Source organism: Oncorhynchus masou, unplaced genomic scaffold (assembly GCF_036934945.1).
Source record: "Oncorhynchus masou masou isolate Uvic2021 unplaced genomic scaffold, UVic_Omas_1.1 unplaced_scaffold_2125, whole genome shotgun sequence".
Classification (NCBI taxonomy): domain Eukaryota; kingdom Metazoa; phylum Chordata; class Actinopteri; order Salmoniformes; family Salmonidae; genus Oncorhynchus; species Oncorhynchus masou.
Window position 1 is genome coordinate 12,501 of NW_027008603.1, and position 26,825 is coordinate 39,325.

At 44.2% G+C, this 26,825-nt stretch overlaps 2 protein-coding genes and 1 pseudogene across 2 annotated transcripts; 2 read left to right on the forward strand and 1 right to left on the reverse strand.

Moving 5' to 3' along the window:
* The window catches only part of LOC135532945 (cis-aconitate decarboxylase-like), a 10,742-nt pseudogene extending 1,308 nt beyond the window's left edge, over nucleotides 1–9,434 (reverse strand).
* Nucleotides 9,435–9,697: 263 nt separating this feature from the next.
* LOC135532946 (uncharacterized) lies at nucleotides 9,698–14,253 on the forward strand. The gene is made up of 3 exons (XM_064960373.1): nucleotides 9,698–9,825; nucleotides 12,481–12,658; nucleotides 13,570–14,253. The coding sequence occupies exons 2-3, from the start codon at nucleotides 12,502–12,504 to the stop codon at nucleotides 14,238–14,240; spliced, it is 828 nt and encodes a 275-aa protein (XP_064816445.1). The 5' UTR covers nucleotides 9,698–9,825; nucleotides 12,481–12,501; the 3' UTR covers nucleotides 14,241–14,253.
* A 33-nt stretch (nucleotides 14,254–14,286) lies between these two features.
* LOC135532941 (uncharacterized) lies at nucleotides 14,287–24,575 on the forward strand. Its single transcript, XM_064960372.1, has 8 exons — nucleotides 14,287–15,130; nucleotides 18,077–18,169; nucleotides 19,316–19,420; nucleotides 19,904–20,013; nucleotides 20,188–20,545; nucleotides 20,974–21,139; nucleotides 23,136–23,230; nucleotides 23,506–24,575. Exons 1-8 carry the CDS (start codon nucleotides 14,287–14,289, stop codon nucleotides 23,589–23,591), a joined length of 1,857 nt encoding a protein of 618 aa, XP_064816444.1. The 3' UTR covers nucleotides 23,592–24,575.
* Nucleotides 24,576–26,825: the final 2,250 nt, after the last annotated feature.

A 26,825-nucleotide genomic window follows, 5' to 3' on the forward strand; every position in this document is an offset into this window, starting at 1 on the left:
GAGAGAGGGTCAGATGTTAAGGAAGAACAACAGTAGGGGGTGGAAACAAGGAGGAAGAACAACAGAGGGGGTGGAGGGGGTGGAGGGAGAGAGGGGTCAGATGTTAAGGAAGAACAACAGTAGGGGGTGGAACAAGGAGGGAGAGGGGGTGGAGGGAGAGAGAGGTCAGATGTTAAGGAAGAACAACAGTAGGGGGGTGGAACCTGGAGGGAGAGGGGGGTCAGATGTTAAGGAAGCACAACACTCCAAGGTTCTGATGTTACCGATCTCACCTCTTGGGGATGTTGTGGGTTAGTGTCAGGGTTAGGTTTAGGGGTCAGGGTCCTTACCTCTTGGGGATGTGGTGGGTTAGTGTCAGGGTTAGGTTTAGGTTAGGGGTCAGGGGTCAGAGTCCTTACCTCTTGGGGATGTTGTGAGCCTCATTGGAGAATCTCATCAGTCGTCCCTGGATCTCTATTCCCACATTGAACGCAAGCAGGAAGTCCCGCCCACTAGGCTTGCTGTTACTGGGCAGCATATCGCTGACCGCCAGCAGGGCAGGAAGGACTGCCCCTGACGGGTGAGTGGCAGGGTGCCAGGTGTCATCAAAGTCCATGGAGTGGGCCTGGAGAACAGACACACAACAAACACAGTTAGCCTGGAGAACAGACACACAACAAACACAGTTAGCCTGGAGAACAAACACAGTTAGCCTGGAGAACAAACACACAACAGACTCGGTGATCCTGGACAACAGACCCAGAATAAAGACAGCCTGGATTTACAGACTCAGTGGTTGATGGTAAATGTGTTGTCACTAATCCACAGCAGACAGCTGGTTAACCTGGACAACAGACAGTAAACAGTCAGAGTTATCTGGTGTAATAACTGGCAGAGTGACTGTGTAGTGGACTGTAGAGGCCCAGGAATATAATAACCAGTATTTACAGACTCTGTCAGAGTGACTGTGTAGTGACTGTAGAGGCCCAGGAATATAATAACGGTAGCAGGTCTGTCAGAGTGACTGTGTAGTGACTGTAGAGACCCATGAATATAATAACAGTAGCAGGTCTGTCAGAGTGACTGTGTAGTGACTGTAGAGGCCCATGAATATAATAACATTGGCAGGTCTGGCAGAGTGACTGTGTAGTGACTGTAGAGGCCCAGGAATATAATAACGGTAGCAGGTCTGTCAGAGTGACTGTGTAGTGACTGTAGAGACCCATGAATATAATAACAGTAGCAGGTCTGTCAGAGTGACTGTGTAGTGACTGTAGAGGCCCATGAATATAATAACATTGGCAGGTCTGGCAGAGTGACTGTGTAGTGACTGTAGAGGCCCATGAATATAATAACATTGGCAGGTCTGTCAGAGTGACTGTGTAGTGACTGTAGAGACCCATGAATATAATAACAGTAGCAGGTCTGTCAGAGTGACTGTGTAGTGACTGTAGAGACCCAGGAATATAATAACGGTAGCAGGTCTGTCAGAGTGACTGTGTAGTGACTGTAGAGTCATGAATATCTCCTTATGTATCCCACAGCGAGAGGCTCTAAGTTAAGCATGTTATTGGGCACAGAGGGCAGATTGTTTTAACAACAAGGATGTTCACTCAGTAGGCACTTCAGCTAGTCCACTCTGCTGGACTCCACCCTATTGACATCTCCAGCTTGTTTTGGACGTCAGGACTCTAATCTCTGTTCTAGTTCTGTTTTAGTTCTGAGCTCTGCCAAGGGTGGAGCTAAATGATCTTAGCATGACAAGATGACGATCTGCCTGTCAGCTCTCTGATATTTTTACCTCTCTGCCGTCTGTGTCTGTCTGTCTCTAACGCTCAGACAGAGCAGGGAAACCCTGGAGAGGTGAGGTGAGGCCATGGTTTTCATGGCTGGCTGCTGCGTGCATTATCACCATCCTCACCGTCTGGCTGAAGTACTGCCATGGCATTAGAGCACTGCACCCTTATGGTTAATGTTCTACCTGACCTATATTCTCATTGTTTCAGATATTATCATTTATATTTTGTGTTAAAATGAAGAAAATTAGATGTGCCTCATTTGCATAAGTGCATTCGGAAAGTATTCAGGCCCCTTGACCCTTTTCCACATGTTACGTTGCAGCTTTATTCTAAAATGGATTCAATAGTTTTTTCACTCTCATCAATCTACACACAATACCCCATAATGACATCACAATAGCCCATAATGACATCACAATAGCCCCTAATGACATCCCAATACCCCATAATGACATCACAATAGCCCCTAATGACATCCCAATACCCCATAATGATCCCAATACCCCCAACACCCCTAATGACATCCCAACACCCCATAATGACATCACAATACCCCATAATGACATCCCAATACCCCTAATGACATCCCAATACCCCATAATGACATCACAATAGCCCCTAATGACATCCCAATACCCTATAATGACATCCCAACACCCCTAATGACATCGCAACACCCCATAATGACATCCCAATACCCCATAATGACATCCCAATACCCCATAATGACATCCCAACACCCCTAATGACATCCCAACACCCCTAATGACATCCCAACACCCCATAATGACATCCCAATACCCCATAATGACATCCCAATACCCCATAATGACATCAAAATACCCCATAATGACATCCCAATACCCCCTAATGACATCCCAATACCCCATAATGACATCCCAATACCCCATAATGACATCACAATACCCCATAATGACATCACAATACCACATAATGACATCACAATACCACATAATGACATCATCACAATACCCCATAATGACATCACAATACCCCATAATGACATCACAATACCCCATAATGACATCCCAACACCCCATTATGACATCACAATACCCCATAATGACATCACAATACCCCATAATGACATCACAATACCCTATATTGACATCACAATACTCCACAATGACAAAGCAAAAACAGGCGTTAGACAGAATTTATTTAAAAAATATTGAAATATCACATTTACATAAGTATGCAGACCTTTTACTTAGTACTTTGTTGAAGCACCTCTGGAAGCGATTACAGCCTTGAGTCTTCTTGGGTATGACGCTACACCTGTATTTGGGGAGTTTCTCCATTCCACTCTGCATATTCTCTCAAGCTCTGTCAGGTTGGATGGGAGCATCGCTGCACAGCTATTTTCAGGTCTCTCCAGAGATGTTTGATTGGGTTCAAGTCCGGGCTCTTGCTGGTCCACTCAAGGACTTGTCCCAAAGCCACTCCTGCGTTGTCTTGACTGTGTGATTAGGGTCATTGTCCTGTTGGAAGATGAATCATGGCCCCAGTTTGAGGTCTTGAGCACTCTGGAGCAGGTTTTCATCACGGATCTCTCTATACATTGCTTCCTTCCTCTTTGCCTCGATCCTGACTAGTCTCCCAGTCTCTGCCGATGAAAAACATCCCCACAGCATGATGCTGCCACCACCATGCTTCACCGTAAAGATGGTGCCAGGTTTCCTCAGGCGTGACATTCAGGCCAAAGCGTTCAATCTTGGTAAGCAGGCAACATCATATTTTTGATGTGCACAGACAGTCACTCGGTGGACATTCGATGTTCCCATTAAGTCATACATCATCAGATGGCAATAGGCTAGATGTGTTCCCCCCATGTAGCTACAGCTCAAACACAGAACAAATGGAAGCTCAGCTTGGAAGATGTTTGCTGTTTGGTGAAAACTTGTAAAATGAACATTTTGAATCTCAGAGCTGCTGATCAATAACGGAAGGTCACAGGCAGACAAATAAGACATCTGTGGAGTCCCGGCTTTCAGTGTATTACGTAATATGTGCTTATGTCCTTTATGCTTCACAACGCTAACCGGAATGTAGGTAGCAGCCATCTTGAAATAGGGTCATCGGCTCATTCTGTTCTTAGAAATTCGTATGCCCATATATGGTAGTAAGTCATACCAGATATTTGACGGCATTGATCAATAGCCAAGATACTCAGCTTTCCGCAGACACCCTGCTTCTGCAGAGAGGGGCTACCGTTCTCATACCAGATTGAATTGAATAACAACATTCAAATACAGTCCCCAAATTTGGGGACTTCCCATTTAAGAGGTTTTAAGTGACAAGTGGATTTTGCACCCCTCAAACACAGGAAATAGATGGCTGAAAATGACAGATCCTCAGGTAGGCGGGGCATGCTAGTATATCTACTAACTGTGTGTCTGTTCAGATCTAGTGTAAATATATCTACTCAACATTGTCTGTTCAGATCTAGTGTAAATATATCTACTCACAGCCACTCCGTTGACGAAGGCAGCCAGGGTTGGGGAGAGTCTGGTTCCTCTGCGTCCGTACACACTGCTGATGTCATCAGGACCGTACATGTGCTGCAGAGACAGTAGGGGGGCGTTAGAGAGACAGACAGACAGCCAGACAGACAGGCAGGCAGGCAGACAGACAGACAGAGGATAGACAGTAGGGGGGCGTTAGACACACAGTCAGTCAGACAGACAGACAGACAGACAGACAGACAGAGGATAGACAGTAGGGGGTGTTAGAGAGACAGACAGACAATCTGACAGGCATACAGACAGACAGAGGATAGACAGTAACATTAAACATTCTAACCAATGGACAATAAAGTTGTCTTCTGTTCTCTCACCTGACAGTGTTGCAGGGCCAGCTGGAAGACATGTGTGGTGCTGCCCAGTAGTCCCACTCCGATGGAGTCTAGGACCATCCTCTTACTGCGTTGGAGCACGGTGGGGGTCAGCTGGTGGGGCTGGACACCCTGGATGAACCTGCCAAAACTGTCTGTCACACTGTCCTCTGAGGCTGGATGATCTACCACTGGAGGGTGAAGGAGGAGGAGGAGGAGGAGAGGAGAGGAGAGGGAGGAGAAGGAGAGAGACGAGGAAAGAAGTCAGGAATGTTTTAAACCTCCCCGATATGTTCCAAGCTCAGTTTACTGATGTCTGAACTGAGACAAGAGGAGAGGTTGGTATAGAACCAACACAGCCTGTATCTAGGAAGGTCTATATAGCCTAGTTCTATGTTAGTATAGAGCCGACCAACAGCCTCTATATATATATACTGTCAGAAAAACACTGAGGACAGAAGAAGCTTAATGTGTGTTAAATTGAGAGAGAGAGAGAGAGAGAGAGAGAGGAGAGAGAGGGGAGAGGAGAGAGGGGGAGAGACAGAGAGACAGAGAGACAGAGAGACAGAGAGACAGAGAGAGATAAACAGAGAGACAGAGAGAGAGAGAGAGAGAGAGAGAGAGAGAGAGAGAGACAGAGAGACAGAGAGACAGAGAGAGAGAGAGAGAGAGAGAGAGAGAGAGAGAGAGAGAGAGAGGGAGAGAGAGAGAGAGAGGAGAGAGAGGGAGAGAGAGAGAGACAGAGAGAGAGAGAGAGAGAGACAGAGAGAGAGAGAGGGAGAGAGAGGGAGAGAGAGAGAGACAGAGAGACAGAGAGACAGAGAGACAGAGAGAGAGAGAGATCAAGCTGAGCTGTTACTGACCATCCAGGGCTGACTGGTGGAGTCGTCTCAGCGTAACAGACGAAGGTCTGAAGGATCTCTGAGAAACACAGAAACAGACAGAAAACAGCATCATATCAGACCACAGCTTACTGTTGCATATGAGTTACTGAATGACAGGTTCACAGTGTGAATCAAAACATGAAACATTGATGTAGACTCTCTTCCTTGGTTACTAAGGCACAATACTCTGCCAGATACTGAGCCAGAGGGTTACAATACTCTGCCAGATACTGAGCCAGAGGGTCACAATACTCTGCCAGATACTGAGCCAGAGGGTCACAATACTCTGCCAGATACTGAGCCAGAGGGTAACAATACTCTGCCAGATACTGAGCCAGAGGGTAACACTACTCTACCAGATACTGAGCCAGAGGGTAACACTACTCTACCAGATACTGAGCCAGAGGGTTACACTACTCTGCCAGATACTGAGCCAGAGGGTTACACTACTCTGCCAGATACTGAGCCAGAGGGTTACACTACTCTGCCAGATACTGAGCCAGAGGGTTACACTACTCTGCCAGATACTGAGCCAGAGGGTTACACTACTCTGCCAGATACTGAGCCAGAGGGTTACACTACTCTGCCACTACTGCTGCCAGAAACATGGCAGCAGAGCAACAAGGTAGCAGAACAACAAGGTAGCAGAACAACATGGTAGAAGTTCCACATGGTAGCAGTGCACCATATCAGCAGGAAACATGGTAGCAGAACAACAAGGTAGCAGAACAACATGGTAGAACCATAACATGGTAGAAGTTTCACATGGTAGCAGCACAACATGGAAGCGGCACAACATGGTAGCAACACAACAAGGTCGCAGCACAACATGGTAGCAACACAACATGGTAGCAGCACAACATGGTAGCAGCCCAACATGGCTGCATCTCAACATGGCAGCAGCTCAACATGGCAGCTCAACATGGCAGCAACACAACATAGAAGCATCACCTAATGGTAGTAGCACAACATGGTAGCAGCACAACATGGAAGCAACACAACATGGTAGCAGAACAACATCACAACATGGTAGCAGAGCAACATGGCAGCTCAACATGGCAGCAACACAACATAGAAGCATCACCTAATGGTAGCAGCACAACATGGAAGCAACACAACATGGTAGCAGAACAACATCACAACATGGTAACAGAGCAACATGGTAGCAACACAACATGGAAGAAACACAACATGGTAGTGACACAACATGGCAGCAGCACATGGCAGAAGCACAACATGGTAGTGACACAACATGGTAGCAGCGCGACATGGCAGATGCACAACATGGTAGAGGCACAACATGGTAGCAGAACAACATGGAATCAGCAAAAGGTTTTAACAGCACAACACCGTGGCAACACAACATAGTAGCAGCACAACATGGTTAAAGCTCAACATGCCACAGACAGGTTTCTAGGTCTCTAACCTCTAACCTCTACTAATGTACTGACAGGTTTCTAGGTCTCTAACCTCTAACCTCTACTAATGTACAGGCAGGTTTCTAGTTATCTAACCTCTAACCTCTACTAATGTACAGGCAGGTTTCTAGGTCTCTAACCTCTAACCTCTACTAATGTACTGACAGGTTTCTAGGTCTCTAACCTCTACTAATGTACAGGCAGGTTTCTAGGTCTCTAACCTCTAACCTCTACTAATGTACTGACAGGTTTCTAGGTCTCTAACCTCTAACCTCTACTAATGTACAGGCAGGTTTCTGGGTCTCTAACCTCTAACCTCTACTAATGTACAGGTAGGTTTCTAGGTCTCTAACCTCTACTAATGTACTGACAGGTTTCTAGGTCTCTAACCTCTACTAATGTACTGACAGGTTTCTAGGTCTCTAACCTCTACTAATGTACTGACAGGTTTCTAGGTCTCTAACCTCTAACCTCTACTAATGTACAGGCAGGTTTCTAGGTCTCTAACCTCTACTAATGTACAGGCAGGTTTCTGGCCTCTAACCTCTAACCTCTACTAATGTACAGGTAGGTTTCTAGGTCTCTAACCTCTAACCTCTACTAATGTACAGGCAGGTTTCTAGTTATCTAACCTCTAACCTCTACTAATGTACTGACAGGTTTCTAGGTCTCTAACCTCTACTAATGTACTGACAGGTTTCTAGGTCTCTAACCTCTACTAATGTACTGACAGGTTTCTAGGTCTCTAACCTCTAACCTCTACTAATGTACAGGCAGGTTTCTAGGTCTCTAACCTCTAACCTCTACTAATGTACAGGCAGGTTTCTAGGTCTCTAACCTCTAACCTCTACTAATGTACAGGCAGGTTTCTAGGTCTCTAACCTCTACTAATATACAGGCAGGTTTCTAGGTCTCTAACCTCTACTAATGTACAGGCAGGTTTCTAGGTCTCTAACCTCTACTAATGTACTGACAGGTTTCTAGGTCTCTAACCTCTAACCTCTACTAATGTACTGACAGGTTTCTAGGTCTCTAACCCCTAACCTCTACTAATGTACAGGCAGGTTTCTAGGTCTCTAACCTCTAACCTCTACTAATGTACAGGCAGGTTTCTAGGTCTCTAACCTCTAACCTCTACTAATGTACAGGCAGGTTTCTAGGTCTCTAACCCCTAACCTCTACTAATGTACAGGCAGGTTTCTAGGTCTCTAACCTCTAACCTCTACTAATGTACAGGCAGGTTTCTAGGTCTCTAACCTCTAACCTCTACTAATGTACAGGCAGGTTTCTAGGTCTCTAACCCCTAACCTCTACTAATGTACAGGCAGGTTTTTAGGTCTCTAACCTCTAACCTCTACTAATGTACAGGCAGGTTTCTAGGTCTCTAACCTCTAACCTCTACTAATGTACAGGTAGGTTTCTAGGTCTCTAACCTCTAACCTCTACTAATGTACAGGCAGGTTTCTAGGTCTCTAACCTCTAACCTCTACTAATGTACAGGCAGGTTTCTAGGTCTCTAACCTCTAACCTCTACTAATGTACAGGCAGGTTTCTAGGTCTCTAACCTCTACTAATGTACAGGCAGGTTTCTAGGTCTCTAACCTCTACTAATGTACAGGCAGGTTTCTAGGTCTCTAACCTCTAACCTCTACTAATGTACAGGCAGGTTTCTAGGTCTCTAACCTCTAACCTCTACTAATGTACAGGCAGGTTTCTAGGTCTCTAACCTCTAACCTCTACTAATGTACTGACAGGTTTCTAGGTCTCTAACCTCTAACCTCTACTAATGTACAGGCAGGTTTCTAGGTCTCTAACCTCTAACCTCTACTAATGTACTGACAGGTTTCTAGGTCTCTAACCTCTACTAATGTACTGACAGGTTTCTAGTTATCTAACCCCTAACCTCTACTAATGTACAGGCAGGTTTCTAGGTCTCTAACCTCTAACCTCTACTAATGTACTGACAGGTTTCTAGGTCTCTAACCTCTAACCTCTACTAATGTACAGGCAGGTTTCTAGGTCTCTAACCTCTACTAATGTACTGACAGGTTTCTAGGTCTCTAACCTCTACTAATGTACAGGCAGGTTTCTAGGTCTCTAACCTCTAACCTCTACTAATGTACAGGCAGGTTTCTAGGTCTCTAACCTCTAACCTCTACTAATGTACAGGCAGGTTTCTAGGTCTCTAACCTCTATCCTCTACTAATGTACAGGCAGGTTTCTAGGTCTCTAACACAATGAGGCAGTTGAACAGAAAGAGACCTATCCATTTCAAACTAAATAATATAAGTGTCATATACTGTAGGTTATGCCTGGTGACCATATTGACTACAAGAGGCTTACCTGTACTTTGGAGAGCATGTCTGTCTGTCTGTCTGTCTGTCTGTCTGTCTGTCTGTCTGTCTGTCTGTCTGTCTGTTCTTGATCTCTTCTCTCTGTTTCTCCTCTCGCTTCTCTGTCGGCGTGGGATGGATGGATGGGTGGATGATGTAGCATAGGTAGGGAGGATGCAGGTTGTCTCTCAGGTGAGCTCTGCCTGTCTTATATACTGCAGAATGGACAAAAGGTCTGAACTGATAGACAACAGGGAAAGGGGCAGGAACTTCCAAAACACCACCTCTACTCCAATCACAAGCGGAGATTTTTCCTCCTCCTCATCATCATCAGAAGGAAGTAATTGACTTCTTAGGTAAGGTATGATGTCACCACTCGGGTGGGACCAGGGGAACTCCAGAAACTCCTCCCACCTTGAAGACAGGATATTTCTGGTGATAAACATCAACATTCCTCCAGAGCATCAGATTAACAGCCTTTCTCTCTCTCCGTCCCAGCATCACCTCTTCTCTCTCTCAGCCTGACAATCATCATTTCACCATCTTGTCCACCGCCAGGTAAAAACTCTGTCTTACTTGTCACTGAATAATCTGTCCATCTCTTCCCTCTGTAAATGCACTGTATAGGCTAGTTTCAGATCAAACAATATATTATCTTAAAACATTCATGGCACGATTAGAAATAACATGTATTTGATGTAAATATGAATGTTAAAGAATGTTAAAAACAGCTTTTAGCACTGTGGAGAAGTTGACTGACAAGTTAGAAGAGACTCAGGGGAGAAATGGTAAAATGGTGAGAGAGAGAGATGAGAACAGGAGAGCAGAGTGGAGAGTGGAGAGTGGAGAGTGGAGAGTGAGTGGAGAGTGGAGAGTGGAGAGTGGAGAGTGAGTGGAGAGTGGAGAGTGGAGAGTGGAGAGTGAGAGAGAAAGAAAGAGAGAGAGAGAGAGAGAGGTCTGATATTAGTAGAAGACGTCTACTAAACTAAAAACATTCCTCAACTTAATAATATACTTGATGTTTGACAGTCTAACAGATATACAGTATGACAGTCTAACAGATATACAGTATGACAGTCTAACAGATATACAGTATGACAGTCTAACAGATATACAGTATGACAGTCTAGCAGATATACAGTATGACAGTCTAACAGATATACAGTATGACAGTCTAACAGATATACAGTATGACAGTCTAGCAGATATACAGTATGACAGTCTAGCAGATATACAGTATGACAGTCTAACAGATATACAGTATGACAGTCTAGCAGATATACAGTATGACAGTCTAGCAGATATACAGTATGACAGTCTAACAGATATACAGTATGATAGTCTAGCAGATATACAGTATGACAGTCTAGCAGATATACAGTATGACAGTCTAGCAGATATACAGTATGACAGTCTAACAGATATACAGTATGACAGTCTAACAGATATACAGTATGACAGTCTAGCAGATATACAGTATGACAGTCTAACAGATATACAGTATGACAGTCTAACAGATATACAGTATGACAGTCTAACAGATATACAGTATGACAGTCTAACAGATATACAGTATGACAGTCTAGCAGATATACAGTATGACAGTCTAACAGATATACAGTATGACAGTCTAACAGATATACAGTATGACAGTCTAACAGATATACAGTATGACAGTCTAACAGATATACAGTATGACAGTCTAACAGATATACAGTATGACAGTCTAGCAGATATACAGTATGACAGTCTAACAGATATACAGTATGACAGTCTAGCAGATATACAGTATGACAGTCTAGCAGATATACAGTATGACAGTCTAGCAGATATACAGTATGACAGTCTAGCAGATATACAGTATGACAGTCTAGCAGATATACAGTATGACAGTCTAACAGATATACAGTATGACAGTCTAACAGATATACAGTATGACAGTCTAACAGATATACAGTATGACAGTCTAACAGATATACAGTATGACAGTCTAACAGATATACAGTATGACAGTCTAGCAGATATACAGTATGACAGTCTAACAGATATACAGTAATACTTCTTAAAGGTTTTCTCATAATAAGTGTAGTTTGCTGTGTTCCATCTAGAGGGAGCTGTGATCTGTATGTTCACTCAGAAATAACATGAAGTATTGAGATAAATCTGGCCTGCTTCGTATCCAGGAAGTCTGCCAGACTAGGACTGCTGAGATAGGATCAGTTAACATGAAGAATATTTGTCTGTCTGTCTGTCTGTCTCTCTGTCTGTCTGTCTGTCTGTCTGTCTGTCTGTCTGTCTGTCTGTCTGTCTGTCTGTCTGTCTGTCTGTCTGTCTGTCTGTCTCTGTCTGTCTGTCTGTCTGTCTGTCTGTCTGTCTGTCTGTCTGTCTGTCTGTCTGTCTCTCTAATGACAACCTACTGTCTATCCTCTGCCTGCCTGTCTGATTGTCTGTCTGTCTCTCTAATGCCCACCTACTGTCTGTCTGTCTGTCTGTCTGTCTGTCTGTCTGTCTGTCTGTCTGTCTGTCTGTCTGTCTGTCTGTCTCTCTAATGACAACCTACTGTCTATCCTCTGCCTGCCTGTCTGATTGTCTGTCTGTCTCTCTAATGCCCACCTACTGTCTGTCTGTCTGTCTGTCTGTCTGTCTGTCTGTCTGTCTGTCTGTCTGTCTGTCTGTCTGTCTGTCTGAGAGAGAAGGATGTGTCATCTCTCCAGTCAACAAAACATTTATCCTTCATGATGGCCTGGCTCGGTGATATCATCAGCTCTCCAAATATATCTTCTGGTTTATTATCCAAAACACATTTATACCAGAAACACATTTATACTTTACTTCCATTCCACAGGATATAGAAAAGAGCAAATATTAGGTTTAAGTGTATAGCTGGAGGAAGGCTTAGCTAGTCTCAGCCCTGGGTTGGAGGAGCGTGTTGACAGACAGACAAGCCAACCACACCAGCTAGGCTGCATCCTAAATGGCCCCCTCCTCCCTATATACTGTAGTGCACTACTTTTGACCAGGTTCCCCATAGGAAAGAGGGAGCCAAGGGGGGCTCAGTCTACAACCTTGTGGTTAAACATTTGACCTCGGCTGGAATAAAAGCCTACTGAATAACTTCTATTTTCATCATTCAGCCGTCTCTCTCACTCTTTCTTTATTTTCCAGTTGTCTCTCTCATGTTGACATGATATTAGGATCTTCTCTGTTTTACAGCTGTATCTAAACCACTGCGCCATGGCAACCTTGGATGGTTTTCCCGCCAGTTTCTATGGGGAGCCGGGGGTGTTGGGTATGTTGGCCAATGGGATCAGTGCGTTCCTGGTTCTACTGCAGAACTTCAACACAGCTAGAACCGGAGTATCTGCCGAGGGGGTGGAGAACATTCTGGCAGGTACGCTAATCAATCCATCCATCATGATCACCATCACAATCACTTTCACAATGACTAACCCTACTCTTTTACCTGTTCTTGATGTGTTGTGTTTCAGGTGGTTGTTCAACATCACTGTGTTGTGTTTCAGGTGGTTGTTCAACATCATTGTGTTGTGTTTCAGGTGGTTGTTCAACATCACTGTGTTGTGTTTCAGGTGGTTGTTCAACATCACTGTGTTGTGTTTCAGGTGGTTGTTCAACATCACTGTGTTGTGTTTCAGGTGGTTGTTCAACATCACTGTGTTGTGTTTCAGGTGTTGTTCAACATCACTGTGTTGTGTTTCAGGTCTTGTTCAACATCACTGTGTTGTGTTTCAGGTGGTTGTTTAACATCACTGTGTTGTGTTTCAGGTGGTTGTTCAACATCACTGTGTTGTGTTTCAGGTGGTTGTTCAACATCACTGTGTTGTGTTTCAGGTGTTGTTCAACATCACTGTGTTGTGTTTCAGGTGTTGTTCAACATCACTGTGTTGTGTTTCAGGTGGATGTTCAACATCACTGTGTTGTGTTTCAGGTGTTGTTCAACATCACTGTGTTGTGTTTCAGGTGTTGTTCAACATCATTGTGTTGTGTTTCAGGTGGTTGTTCAACATCACTGTGTTGTGTTTCAGGTGTTGTTCAACATCACTGTGTTGTGTTTCAGGTCTTGTTCAACATCACTGTGTTGTGTTTCAGGTGGTTGTTTAACATCACTGTGTTGTGTTTCAGGTGGTTGTTCAACATCACTGTGTTGTGTTTCAGGTGTTGTTCAACATCACTGTGTTGTGTTTCAGGTGTTGTTCAACATCACTGTGTTGTGTTTCAGGTGGTTGTTCAACATCACTGTGTTGTGTTTCAGGTGTTGTTCAACATCACTGTGTTGTGTTTCAGGTGTCCATCTCATCCTGATAGGTGGAGTGTGTCAGCTGATTGCCGGACTCCTGTCGTTCCGTAAATACGACCACCTGAGTGGCACAGCCTTCATTGGCTATGCAGCTCTCTGGGGCAGCTATGGTGCCACACGCATCTTCCTGGGTGCATCCCAACCAATCACAACTAACCTGACCATGTCACATGACCTGATGAGTAACACGACCCCGCTCACTGCCCTCACGACCAACCTATCCCTGTCAGCTGAACTCTGGAACAGCACCTCGCAGAGTCCTGATTGGCTGTCTCTCCTGCTCATCCCCCAGTCTGCCATCGCGGGATTGGTCCCCTACATCCTTCTATCCTTCCTATTGGCCTTCTGCTCTGCCACGGTAAACGTCATCATGCCCTTTGTGTTCGGTGCCATCACGCTGACCCTGCTGTTTGAGGCTGTGGCGGTGGGCGTGTCCTCGGCCTGGCCACTGGTCGTCTCTGGCATTCTAGAACTCCTCATCCTCCTTTTCGCCGTGTACGGCAGCGCCGCCCCTGTTGGTGAAAGGTCTGGCGCAGCGCTATGTCCTCAAGGGGTTCGGCACGCCCCTGTTCAACGTGCTCCTGCTGGGGACCAACAGCCCTGCGGCCAGCGCCCAGAGCCTGGGACAGGAGAAGAAGAAGAACACCAAGTACGCTGAACCTCAGGCGCTCTTCTTCTTCTGTGACACGGTGTCTCCCTTCATCATGTTGTTCTACAGCTTTGGATACGTCACGTCCTTCTCCCTGGGTGCTGTGTGGGTCTCCATCATCTCTGCTGCTCAACTCCTCTCTAGCTACTACGCTCACCTGCGGCAAGATGGCTACCTGGTCACCAAGGCCGGCCTGCATGCCACCTACTGGCTTACCAAGGCGTGGGAGGAGTTTGTGTTGTCGGCTGTGATCGTGTCGGAGCCGGAGGGAGAGGTGGCTACTGGGAGACAGGCGATGGTTGGTGATTGGTTCTTCGTGGCGGTGGCGCTCCTTCTCTTGGTTGTCAGTCTGAGTAATGACACCCTGGAGGTGACCCATAATGCTCTGTTCCTGCTGCTGTCCGTCTCCACGGTCCCCCAGATCCCCCTCCAGGGGTACTATGTGTTCTTCGGGGTGTCCTGTTCCCTGTTCGCCTCCGCTTCGCTCTACGGGACATTTTGCCGCCTGATCAACTCTATCGCTGAGAAGAGTCTGATCCCGGTGGGTCCTCAGCCCGTCTCCTCCGACTGTCTCCTCTCCTTCCTGTCCTGCTTTCGCTCCCCGAGGAAACTCCAGGGGGCGCTGCCTTCATCATCATCAGCATCATCCCTGACCAATCAGATCCCTGACGCTCTGTTCTACCTGACCAACGGCGTGGCCGCTCTCGGCGCTCACGCGGCCTCATCCAGTCAGAGTGTGTCCTTCCTGCGTCTGAGTGTTCCCTGGGTTCTGGTATCTGGAGCAGTGGTACAGGGGTTCGTCAGCAGGCTGCAGGTCAGAGGAGGACAGAGGTTTGGCTCCGTCATCCCATCCTTCTACCTGTCTGTCTGGGCCACCTGGACATGGTATCGCTTCGCAGGTATGTGGATGACTTCAAGCTAACACTAACCAATCCTAACAGTAGTTCACTTTTTGAATAACTAGGAAAAGCCCCATACAAATTCAGACTCCAGCCACCCAAGCCATAGAATGTTCTCTCTGCTACCGCACGGCAAGCAGTACCAATGTACTCAGTCTGTAACCAACAGGACCGTGAAACGCTTCTACCTCTTCTACCCCATATATATAGCCATGTTATTATCTGATACCCTGTATATATAGCCATGTTATTATCTGATACCCTGTATATATAGCCATGTTATTATCTGATACCCTGTATATACAGTCATGTTATTATCTGATACCCTGTATATACAGTCATGTTATTATCTGATACCCCATATATACAGTCATGTTATTATCTGATACCCTGTATATACAGTCATGTTATTACCTGATACCCTATATATACAGCCATGTTATTACCTGATACCCCATATATATATAGTCATGTTATTATCTGATACCCTGAATATATAGCCATGTTATTACCTGATACCCTGTATATACAGCCATGTTATTATCTGATACCCTGTATATACAGTCATGTTATTATCTGATACCCTATATATACAGCCATGTTATTACCTGATACCCCATATATATATAGTCATGTTATTATCTGATACCCTGAATATATAGCCATGTTATTACCTGATACCCTGTATATATAGCCATGTTATTATCTGATACCCTGAATATATAGCCATGTTATTACCTGATACCCTGTATATATAGCCATGTTATTATCTGATACCCTGTATATATAGCCATGTTATTACCTGATACCCCATATACACAGTCATGCTATTATCTGATACCCTATATATACAGTCATGCTATTATCTGATACCCTATATATACAGTCATGCTATTATCTTCTACCCTATTTATACAGTCATGCTATTATCTGATACCCTGTATATACAGTCATGCTATTATCTGATACCCTATTTATACAGTCATGTTATTACCTGATACCCCATATATACAGCCATGTTATTACCTGATACCCTGTATATATAGCCATGTTATTATCTCATACCCTGTATATATAGCCATGTTATTATCTCATACCCTGTATATACAGTCATGTTATTACCTGATAACACATATATACAGCCATGTTATTATCTGATACCCTGAATATATAGCCATGTTATTACCTGATACCCTGTATATATAGCCATGTTATTATCTCATACCCTGTATATACAGCCATGTTATTATCTGATACCCTGTATATACAGCCATGTTATTACCTGATACCCTGTATATATAGCCATGTTATTATCTCATACCCTGTATATATAGCCATGTTATTATCTGATACCCTTTATATACAGCCATGTTATTATCTGATACCCTGTATATATAGCCATGTTATTATCTGATACCCTGTATATAGCGCAATGTTATTATCTCATTCCCTGTATATACAGCCATGTTATTATCTGATACCCTGTATATATAGCCATGTTATTATCTCATACCCTGTATATATAGCCATGTTATTATCTGATACCCTGTATATATAGCCATGTTATAATCTGATACCCTGTATATATAGCCATGTTATTATCTGATACCCTGTATATATAGCCATTTTATTAATATCATAACCCGTATATATAGCCATGTTATTATCTGATACCCTGTATATATAGCCATGTTATTATCTGATACCCTGTATATATAGCCAAGTTATTATCTGATACCCTGTATATATAGCCATTTTATTAATATCATAACCTGTATATATAGCCATGTTATTATCTGATACCCTGAATATATAGCCATGTTATTATCTGATACCCTGTATATATAGCCATGTTATTATCTGATACCCTGTATATATAGCCATGTCATTACCTGATACCCCATATATATATCCATGTTATTATCTGATACCCTGTATATATAGCCATGTTATTATCTCATACCCTGTATATATAGCCATGTTATTATCTCATACCCTGTATATATAGCCATGTTATTATCTGATACCCTGTATATATAACCATGTTATTACCTGAAACCCTGTATATATAGCCATGTTGTTATAAGATACCCTGTATACATACCATGTTATTATCTCATACCCTGTTTATACAGCCATGTTATTACCTGATACCCTGTATATATATTCATGTTATTATCTCATACCCTGTATATATAGCCATGTTATTATTTGATACCCTGTATATATAGCCATGTTATTATCTCCTACCCTGTTGTTGTTGTTGTTGTTGTTGTTGATGTGGTTGATGTTGTTGTTAATGTTGTTGTTAATGTTTTTGATGTTGTTGTTGATATTGTTGTCGTTGACGTTGTTGATGTTGTTGTTAATGTTATTTTAGTTTATGTTGATGTTGTTGCTGCTGCTGTTGTTGATGTTGTTGCTGTTGTTGATTTTGTTGATGTGGTTGATGTTGTTGTTGTTGTTCATGTTATTGATGTTGTTGTTGATGATGTTGTTGTTCATGTTGTTGTTGATGTTGTTGTTGATGTTGTTGTTGATGTTGTTGATGTTGTTGTTGTTGTTCATGTTATTGATGTTGTTGTTGATGTGCTTGTTGTTAATGTTGTTGTTCATGTTGTTGTTGATGTTGTTGTTGCTGTTGATGTTGTTGTTGCTGTTGTTGATGTGGTTGATGTTGTTGTTGTTGTTCATGTTATTGATGTTGTTGTTGATGTGCTTGTTGTTAATGTTGTTGTTCATGTTGTTGTTGATGTTGTTGATGTGGTTGTTGATGTCGTTGCTGTTGTTGATGTTGTGGTTGTTGATGTCGTTGCTGTTGTTGATGTTGTTGTTGATGTTGTTGATGTGGTTGTTGATGTCGTTGCTGTTGCTGTTGTTGTTGTTGTTGATGTCTCCATGCTCTGTTGCCTGTTTCAGTAAAACATCTCCGTGTTCTTTTCTCAGGCCCCTTGCTGCAGATCTCTCCAGTAGGATCCTATGGGTTTACAGCTGGAGCCATCGCTTTCCTGGTCATCAACGCTTTCCTCATGCTCATCGGTCAGTCTTTACATGAAATCACCTTTATCTACCTCTTCTCCTGCTGCAACACAGAGGGAGAGAAGAACGGAGTGGGTTTTCCCAAATGGCATTCTATTCCCTACACAGCCCCATGGTTCCTGGTCTAAAGTAGTGCACTATATATAGGGAATAGGGCCCTGGTCAAAAGTAGTGCACTACACAGACAATAGGGCCCTGGTCTATAGTAGTGCACTAAATATAGAATAGGGCCCTGGTCTAAAGTAGTGCCCACTCCATGGTAACCTGGTCCGAACCCTCTCCATGGTAACCTGGTCCTAAACCTCTCCATGGTAACCTGGTCCTAACCCTCTCCATGGTAACCTGGTCCTAACCCTCTCCATGGTAACCTGGTCCTAACCCTCTCCATGGTAACCTGGTCCTAAACCTCTCCATGGTAACCTGGTCCTAACCCTCTCCATGGTAACCTGGTCCTAAACCTCTCCATGGTAACCTGGTCCTAACCCTCTCCATGGTAAACTGGTCCTAACCCTCTCCATGGTAACCTGGTCCTAACCCTCTCCATGGTAACCTGGTCCTAACCCTCTCCATGGTAACCTGGTCCTCACCCTCTCCATGGTAACCTGGTCCTCACCCTCTCCATGGTAACCTGGTCCTAAACCTCTCCATGGTAACCTGGTCCTCACCCTCTCCATGGTAACCTGGTCCTAAATCTCTCCATTGTAACCTGGTCCTCACCCTCTCCATGGTAACCTGGTCCTCACCCTCTCCATGGTAACCTGGTCCTAACCCTCTCCATGGTAACCTGGTCCTAACCCTCTCCATGGTAACCTGGTCCTCACCCTCTCCATGGTAACCTGGTCCTCACCCTCTCCATGGTAACCTGGTCCTAACCCTCTCCATGGTAACCTGGTCCTAACCCTCTCCATGGTAACCTGGTCCCCTCTCCATGGTAACCTGGTCCAAACCCTCTCCATGGTAACCTGGTCCTAACCCTCTCCATGGTAACCTGGTCCTAACCCTCTCCATGGTAACCTGGTCCTAACCCTCTCCATGTCCCTTCCAGCGTATGGTAATGGTCCTAACCCTCTCCATGGTAACCTGGTCCTAACCCTCTCCATGGTAACCTGGGTAACCTGGTCCTAACCCTCTCCATGTCCCTTCCAGCTGCGTATGGTAACCTGGTCCTCTTGTCTCTGACCGTGGTCATGGAGGCGGTTCTGGTGTGTTTCCTCCTGTCCACTCTGCAACAGCTCCCCTACCAGCTGGAGAGTAAGTGACCTGTTTTCACCTCCCGACACTGACAGGACTCCCATTCTACATAAACGGCTCAGGAGGCTCCTGAGGGGAGCACGGCTCATGATAATGGCTGGAACGGAGTAAATGGAATGGCATCAACCACCTTGAAACTATGTGTTTGATGCATTTGCTACCATTCCACTGATTCTGTTCCAGTCAATAGAACAAGACTAATGACAAGCCCTCATTTCTCCCCAATGAAGGTTCCAACAACCTATTGTGATATACCGTAAGGCTGAAACCCAAAACCAACACTTGGCCATCTGCCCTTTATGGAGTGATCGGAGTGGTTGAAGTGTTGGGTTTGTGATTCAGACAGTGTTATGTGGTGTCCATCGTGACCGTATATCGATACGTTTGCTGCTCAAACAGTAACTGTAAAATGTACACATTATTTTGCAATCTAGATGTCAGCTGTGTTACTGTTCTAACACATTTCTGGCGTTGTTCTTGTAGTTGCCATGCTAGCTGTGTTCTCTGTCGTCTGTCTATATGGAACCCTGGCATCACTGGTCAACGGTACCTTCCGCCAGAGTGTGATGCCCATGGGGCCTCCACTGGTTAAGGTGAGGACAAGGCACTATTCCATTCTGTTGCTTTCCACTGGATGAGCTGACAAGTAGAATGGAGTGGGTTCATGTGTTTCATTACATTTTATTCTACCTCTCTCTAATCCAGTTCGTTCCTTTTCTATTGTGTTCCATATCGTGTGTCTCTCTCCCTGTGTTGTTGTGTCTCAGGATGTGAATCAGCAGCAGAAGTCCTCCCCTGCCCTGCCTTGTCCCGTGGCAGACTCCAGACTGACCAGCGGTCTTCTGAAGATCTCCAGACTGCTGGACGACGGGGGGGTCTGTGGAATCCCCACCGATACGGTCTACGCCCTGGCCGCTTCCTGCAAGAACCCTCAGGCCATCGAGAACATCTACAACATCAAGGACCGTCCAGCAGAGAAGCCCATCTGTATCTGTATCTCCAGTGTGGAGCAGCTGGTGGCAGCCAAGCCCCCATTCAGCTCTCTACTCTGGGAATTCATGAGGAATGTCTACCCTGGAGGGATCAGCTGCATCGTCAGCAAGGGAGACTGGCTACTCAGACTGGGTAAGGGGTGAGGAGGGGAAGGAGAGGGGAGGGATGAGGAGGAGGATTGTGGCTTCAACTGCATGGGGATTTTAAATTGTTTTTTTTACCTTTATTTATCTAGGCAAGTCAGTTAAGAACAAATTCTTATTTTCAATGACGGCCTAGGAACAGTGGGTTAACTGCCTGTTCAGGGGCAGAACGACAGATTTGTACCATGTCAGCTCAGGGGTTTAAACTTGCAACCTTTCGGTTACTAGTCCAACGCTCTAACCACTAGGATACCCTGCCGGTTTACATTGGATTAGAGTTAGGGAACCTCTCAGAAATGGTTTGATAACAGCATGCCTGACCTCTACTTATTGAAACAACATATTATTTGGTTTCTTTATTCTATATTGTGAGCGATCATTGGATTGATGTTCTAATTGTTTACCCATGTTGCCTAGGTGTGGGTCCGGCCTACGACCGCGTGGGGACCAATGATAGCATCATGATCCGAGTCCCTGACCACACCGTCACAGGACACCTGTGTGACATCACCGGACCACTTGCCATCACCTCAGCCAATCCCAGTGGAGAACCCGACAGCACGCACCACGACATGGTCATCAGGTAAAGTCCTATCATAACACTCACCTGTACCCACCAGTACCCCACCTCTACCCACCTGTACCCGCCTGTACCCACCTGTACCCACCTCTACCCACCTGTACTCACCTCTACCCACCTGTACCCACCTCTACCCACCAGTACCCACTCTACCCACCTGTACTCACCTCTACCCACCAGTACCCACCTCTACCCACCTGTACTCACCTCTACCCACCTGTACTCACCTCTACCCACCTGTACTCACCTCTACCCACCTGTACTCACCTCTACCCACCTGTACTCACCTCTACCCACCTGTACCACCTCTACCCACCTCTACCCACCTCTACCCACCTCTACCCACCTGTACTCACCTCTACCCACCTGTACTCACCTCTACCCACCTGTACCCACCTCTACCCACCTGTACTCACCTCTACCCACCTGTACTCACCTCTACCCACCTGTACTCAACTATACCCACTCTAGCCTGTTGGTATCACCTTCATCCACCTGTGCCCATCCTCTACTCCCACCAGATAGTTTGAACACCTGCTCCCTTCATCAGATAGTTTGAACTCATGCCCTTCATCAGATAGTTTGAACAGCTATGCTCCCTTCATCAGATAGTTTGAACAGCTATGCTCCCTTCATCAGATAGTTTGAACAGCTATGCTCCCTTCATCAGATAGTTTGAACAGCTATGCTCCCTTCATCAGATAGTTTGAACAGCTATGCTCCCTTCATCAGATAGTTTGAACAGCTATGCTCCCTTCATCAGATAGTTTGAACAGCTATGCTCCCTTCATCAGATAGTTTGAACAGCTATGCTCCCTTCATGCTGATCGTGACACTGAAAGTGATGTCAGTATTGAAGTATTTTTCTATCTTGGATTGCTGGTTGTATTGTAAACTGGTCTGATATTTCCTGTCAGACTGGTTTCATATCAGTCAGCCTGCTGTGTAAATATCCAGTTCTACTAATATATCTGTGTTAATCAGTCCTCTGCCTTGTGTCCTGCTGGCTGTAGGGTCATGATGATTAGTTTCCAGTGATGGTAGGTGCCGTTTAAGAATAGTGAGGACGATTATTTTTCTAAGAGCATGGCCTTAAATCTATCCATTGAATGACTGGAATTCATTATTCCATTCACCCAGTTCAACGTAACAGTGATCGGTTTAGGCTACTACATGATACTCTAATTTCCCTCTACCCATCATGAGGTTGCTACAACCTGGCCTACAAATGAACGTTAACAACGTAGGTGCACAGGTCGTGTAATCCAGGTGACAGACAGTGACACATTCAATACCGCCTTTCACACTCTTGCCTGCATCTCGCTGATCTAGAGTGGAATCATTCCTACAAACAAAATCAAATCAAATCAAATGTTATTTGTCACATGCGCCAAATACAACAGGTGTAGTAGACCTTACAGTGAAAAATACTGAATGAAACAACAACTGGTGTAGGAGACCTTACAGTGAAATGCTGAATACAACAGGTGTAGTAGACCTCACAGTGAAATGCTGAATACAACAGGTGTAGTAGACCTTACAGTGAAATGCTGAATACAACAGGTGTAGAAGACCTCACAGAAATGCTGAATTAGACCTTACAGTGAAATGCTGAATACAGCAGGTGTAGAAGACCTCACAGTGAAATGCTGAATACAACAGGTGTAGTAGACCTTACAGTGAAATGCTGAATACATCAGGTGTAGTTGAACTCACAGTGAAATGCTGAATACAACAGGTGTAGTAGACCTTACAGTGAAATGCTGAATACAACAGGTGTAGTAGACCTCACAGTGAAATGCTGAATACAACAGGTGTAGTAGACCTTACAGTGAAATGCTGAATACAACAGGTGTAGTAGACCTCACAGTGAAATGCTGAATACAACAGGTGTAGTAGACCTCACAGTGAAATGCTGAATACAACAGGTGTAGTAGACCTAAACCTAAACCTAAACATGAACCTACTCTGACACTGTCTGTCTCTATGTGTATCCTAGTCGGCTTGGCCATAAGATCCAGGGGGTTCTGTGTGACGGGGATTCCAACGAGATCGTAGCCTCAACGGTGGTGAACTGCCTCAAGATAGATGAAGGTATGATGTTACAGAACAGAAGCACATTACAATAACTAATTACTAGCCTCTTAGGTTGTGTTGTCCTGTCTTGGGATGGAACATTCTGGAAACTTTCCCCAAATTCCCAGGCTTTCCAGAAATACAGGTTGAAAGATTCCTGGATTTCAAAGAATCCTCTGACCAGGATTTCTGGAAAACCTGGGAAAGTTACCGGGACATTGCAACCCTCGTCCCACCCTGTGATTCATGTGTCAGTGATCACTCAGTCAATAGTGTGTTTCCTCCTCCTCCAGGCACGATTAGTATCGTGAGGGAAGGCTGCGTCCCGGCGGTGAAGGTCCGACAGATCTTTGAGAGGGTGAAGACCAGTATGTCGTGAGGAGGACCCTTCCCTCCGTCCCTCTATCCTCTCTTCCATCCAGCTCCCCTCCCCCATTCTCTCCCTCCATCCTCTGTTGACCAATGACGACACTCAGATCAGATACTGGACCCACCCACCTCAGGCCACCATCCAATGTGTCTCTCCAACATGTTGAGGAACAGTTGTTACATATTTATTCTGTATGTTGTCGACGTAATCATATGTAAATATGTGCATTTTAGATTCGATTTTCGGATTATAAGTATGTTTTGTTTTGTTCTGTATGATTTGATTATGTAAAATGAAGTGGTAACAGAAATTATACTCTAATGATGTTGTGCTCTAAATGAGGGATTAATGAAGGATGATGTAGTTCTCTAAATGAGGGATTAATGAAGGATGATGTAGTGCTCTAAATGAGGGATTAATGAAGGATGATGTTGTGCTCTAAATGAGGGATTAATGAAGGATGATGTAGTACTCTAAATGAGGGATTAATGAAGGATGATGTTGTGCTCTAAATGAGGGATTAATGAAGGATGATGTTGTGCTCTAAATGAGGGATTAATGAAGGATGATGTAGTGCTCTAAATGAGGGATTAATGAAGGATGATGTTGTGCTCTAAATGAGGGATTAATGAAGGATGATGTAGTGCTCTAAATGAGGGATTAATGAAGGATGATGTATGTGAATGTACGATGCTGCTGGGTATAAATTAATAATACATTATTGTGAAGTACTGTTTAACTGGGAATATATATATTGTTTAATATGGGAGATTGACGCAGGCCAAATGCAAACATGCAAAATTGAAAAGCATTATTTGCTTTGGCAATTTACTGCAATAGATCCATGTACATAGTGAAGTTATACTTTTAAAAAACTGTTGTAGATCCATGTGTATAGTGAAGTTATACTTTTAAAAAACTGTTGTAGATCCATGTGTATAGTGAAGTTATACTTTCAGAATAAAACTCTAATTAAAAATACTTATTTCTCCACTTTTGTTCTGCTCTGTAACCAACATTTCAGATCATCAAATCAAATGTTATTTTCCACATGTGCCAAATAGGTAGGAACATGGCTATAAACAGGAAGTACCAGGTAATTACATGGCTATAAACAGGAAGTACCAGGTAATAACATGGCTACATACAGGAAGTACCAGGTAATAACATGGCTACATACAGGAAGTACCAGGTAATAACATGGCTATATACAGGAGGTAATAACATGGTTATATACAGGTAGTACCAGGTAATAACATGGCTATATACAGGAAGAACCAGGTAATAACATGGCTATATACAGGGAGGTAATAGCATGGCTATAAACAGGAAGTACCAGGTAATAACATGGCTATATACAGGGAGGTAATAACATGGCTATATACGGGAAGTACCAGGTAATAACATGGCTATATACAGGGAGTACCAGGTAATAACATGGCTACATACAGGAAGTACCAGGTAATAACATGGCTATATACAGGGAGGTAATAACATGGCTATATACGGGAAGTACCAGGTAATAACATGGCTATATACAGGAGGTAATAACATGGAGTATACAGGGAGTACCAGGTAATAACATGGCTATATACAGGAAGTACCAGGTAATAACATGGCTATATACAGGGAGGTAATAACATGGTTATATACAGGGAGTACCAGGTAATAACATGGCTATATACAGGAAGAACCAGGTAATAACATGGCTATATACAGGGAGGTAATAGCATGGCTATAAACAGGAAGTACCAGGTAATAACATGGCTATATACAGAGAGTATCAGGTAGTAACATGGCTATATACAGGGAGTACCAGGTAATAACATGGCTATATACAGGAAGTACCAGGTAATAACATGGCTATGTACAGGAAGTACCAGGTAATAACATGGCTATATACAGGAAGTACCAGGTAATAACATGGCTATATACAGGGAGTACCTGGTAGTTGAGGTAACATGTACCATGTGTAGGGGTTAAAGTGTCTAGTCAATCAGGATAGATAATAAACAGAGTAACAGCAGTGTACGTGAAAAGTGTGTGTGAGTGTGGCGTCAATATGCAAGTGTGCTTGTTTTGCATGTGAGAGAATATGTAGTGTGAGTGTGTGGGTAGAGACTAGTCAGTGTGTGGGTAGAGAATAGTCGGTGTGTGGGTAGAGTCTAGTGAGTGTGTGGGTAGAGTCTATTCAGTGTGTGGGTAGAGTCTAGTCAGTGTGTGGGTAGAGTCTAGTGAGTGTGTGGGTAGAGTCTAGTGATTGTGTGGGTAGAGTCTAGTGAGTGTGTGGGTAGAGTCTAGTGAGTGTGTGGGTAGAGTCTAGTGAGTATGTGGGAAGAGACTAGTGAGTGTGTGGGTAGAGTCTAGTGAGTGTGGGTAGAGCCTAGTGAGTGTATGAGTAGAGTCTAGTCAGTGTGTGGGTAGAGACTAGTCAAATCAAATCAAATTTATTTATATAGCCCTTCGTACATCAGCTGATATCTCAAAGTGATGAAACCCAGCCTAAACTGTACTGTCTTTCCAAGCTAGACGGAAGACTTCCAGTTTGGTGTGGCGCCATTTCCGTTCCAATTTTCTGGAAGCTTGCTTCAGAGCTCGGGTATTTTCTGTGTACCAGGGAGCTAGTTTCTTATTTTACCTTTATTTAACCAGGCAAGTCAGTTAAGAACAAATTCTTATTTTCAATGACGGCCTGGGAACAGTGGGTTAACTGCCTGTTCAGGGGCAGAACGACAGATTTGTACCTTGTCAGCTCGGGGGTTTGAACTCACAACCTTTCGGTTACGAGTCCAACACTCTAACCACTAGGCTACCCTGCCGCCCCAAATGAGAAATGTTTTTAGTTTTAGGGGTGCAACTGCATCTTGGGTATTGAGCAATGTTAAATTGAGTTCCTCAGTTAGGTGGTGAACTGATTGAGTGGGTCCAGAGACATGTTGGACAAAACCCACTGAATCGATGATGGCTCGGAAGACTTTTGGAGTGGGTCTGTGGACTTTTCCATGTGAATATTAAAGTCACCAAAGATTAGAATATTATCTGCTATGACTACAAGGTCCGATAGGAATTCAGGGAACTCAATGAGGAACGCTGTATATGGCCCAGGAGGCCTGTAAACAGTAGCTATGAAAAGTGATTGAGTAGGCTGCATAGATTTCATGACTCGAAGCTCAAAAGACGAAAACATATATTTTTTTGTAAATTGAAATTTGCTATTGTATATGTTAGCAACACCTCCGCCTT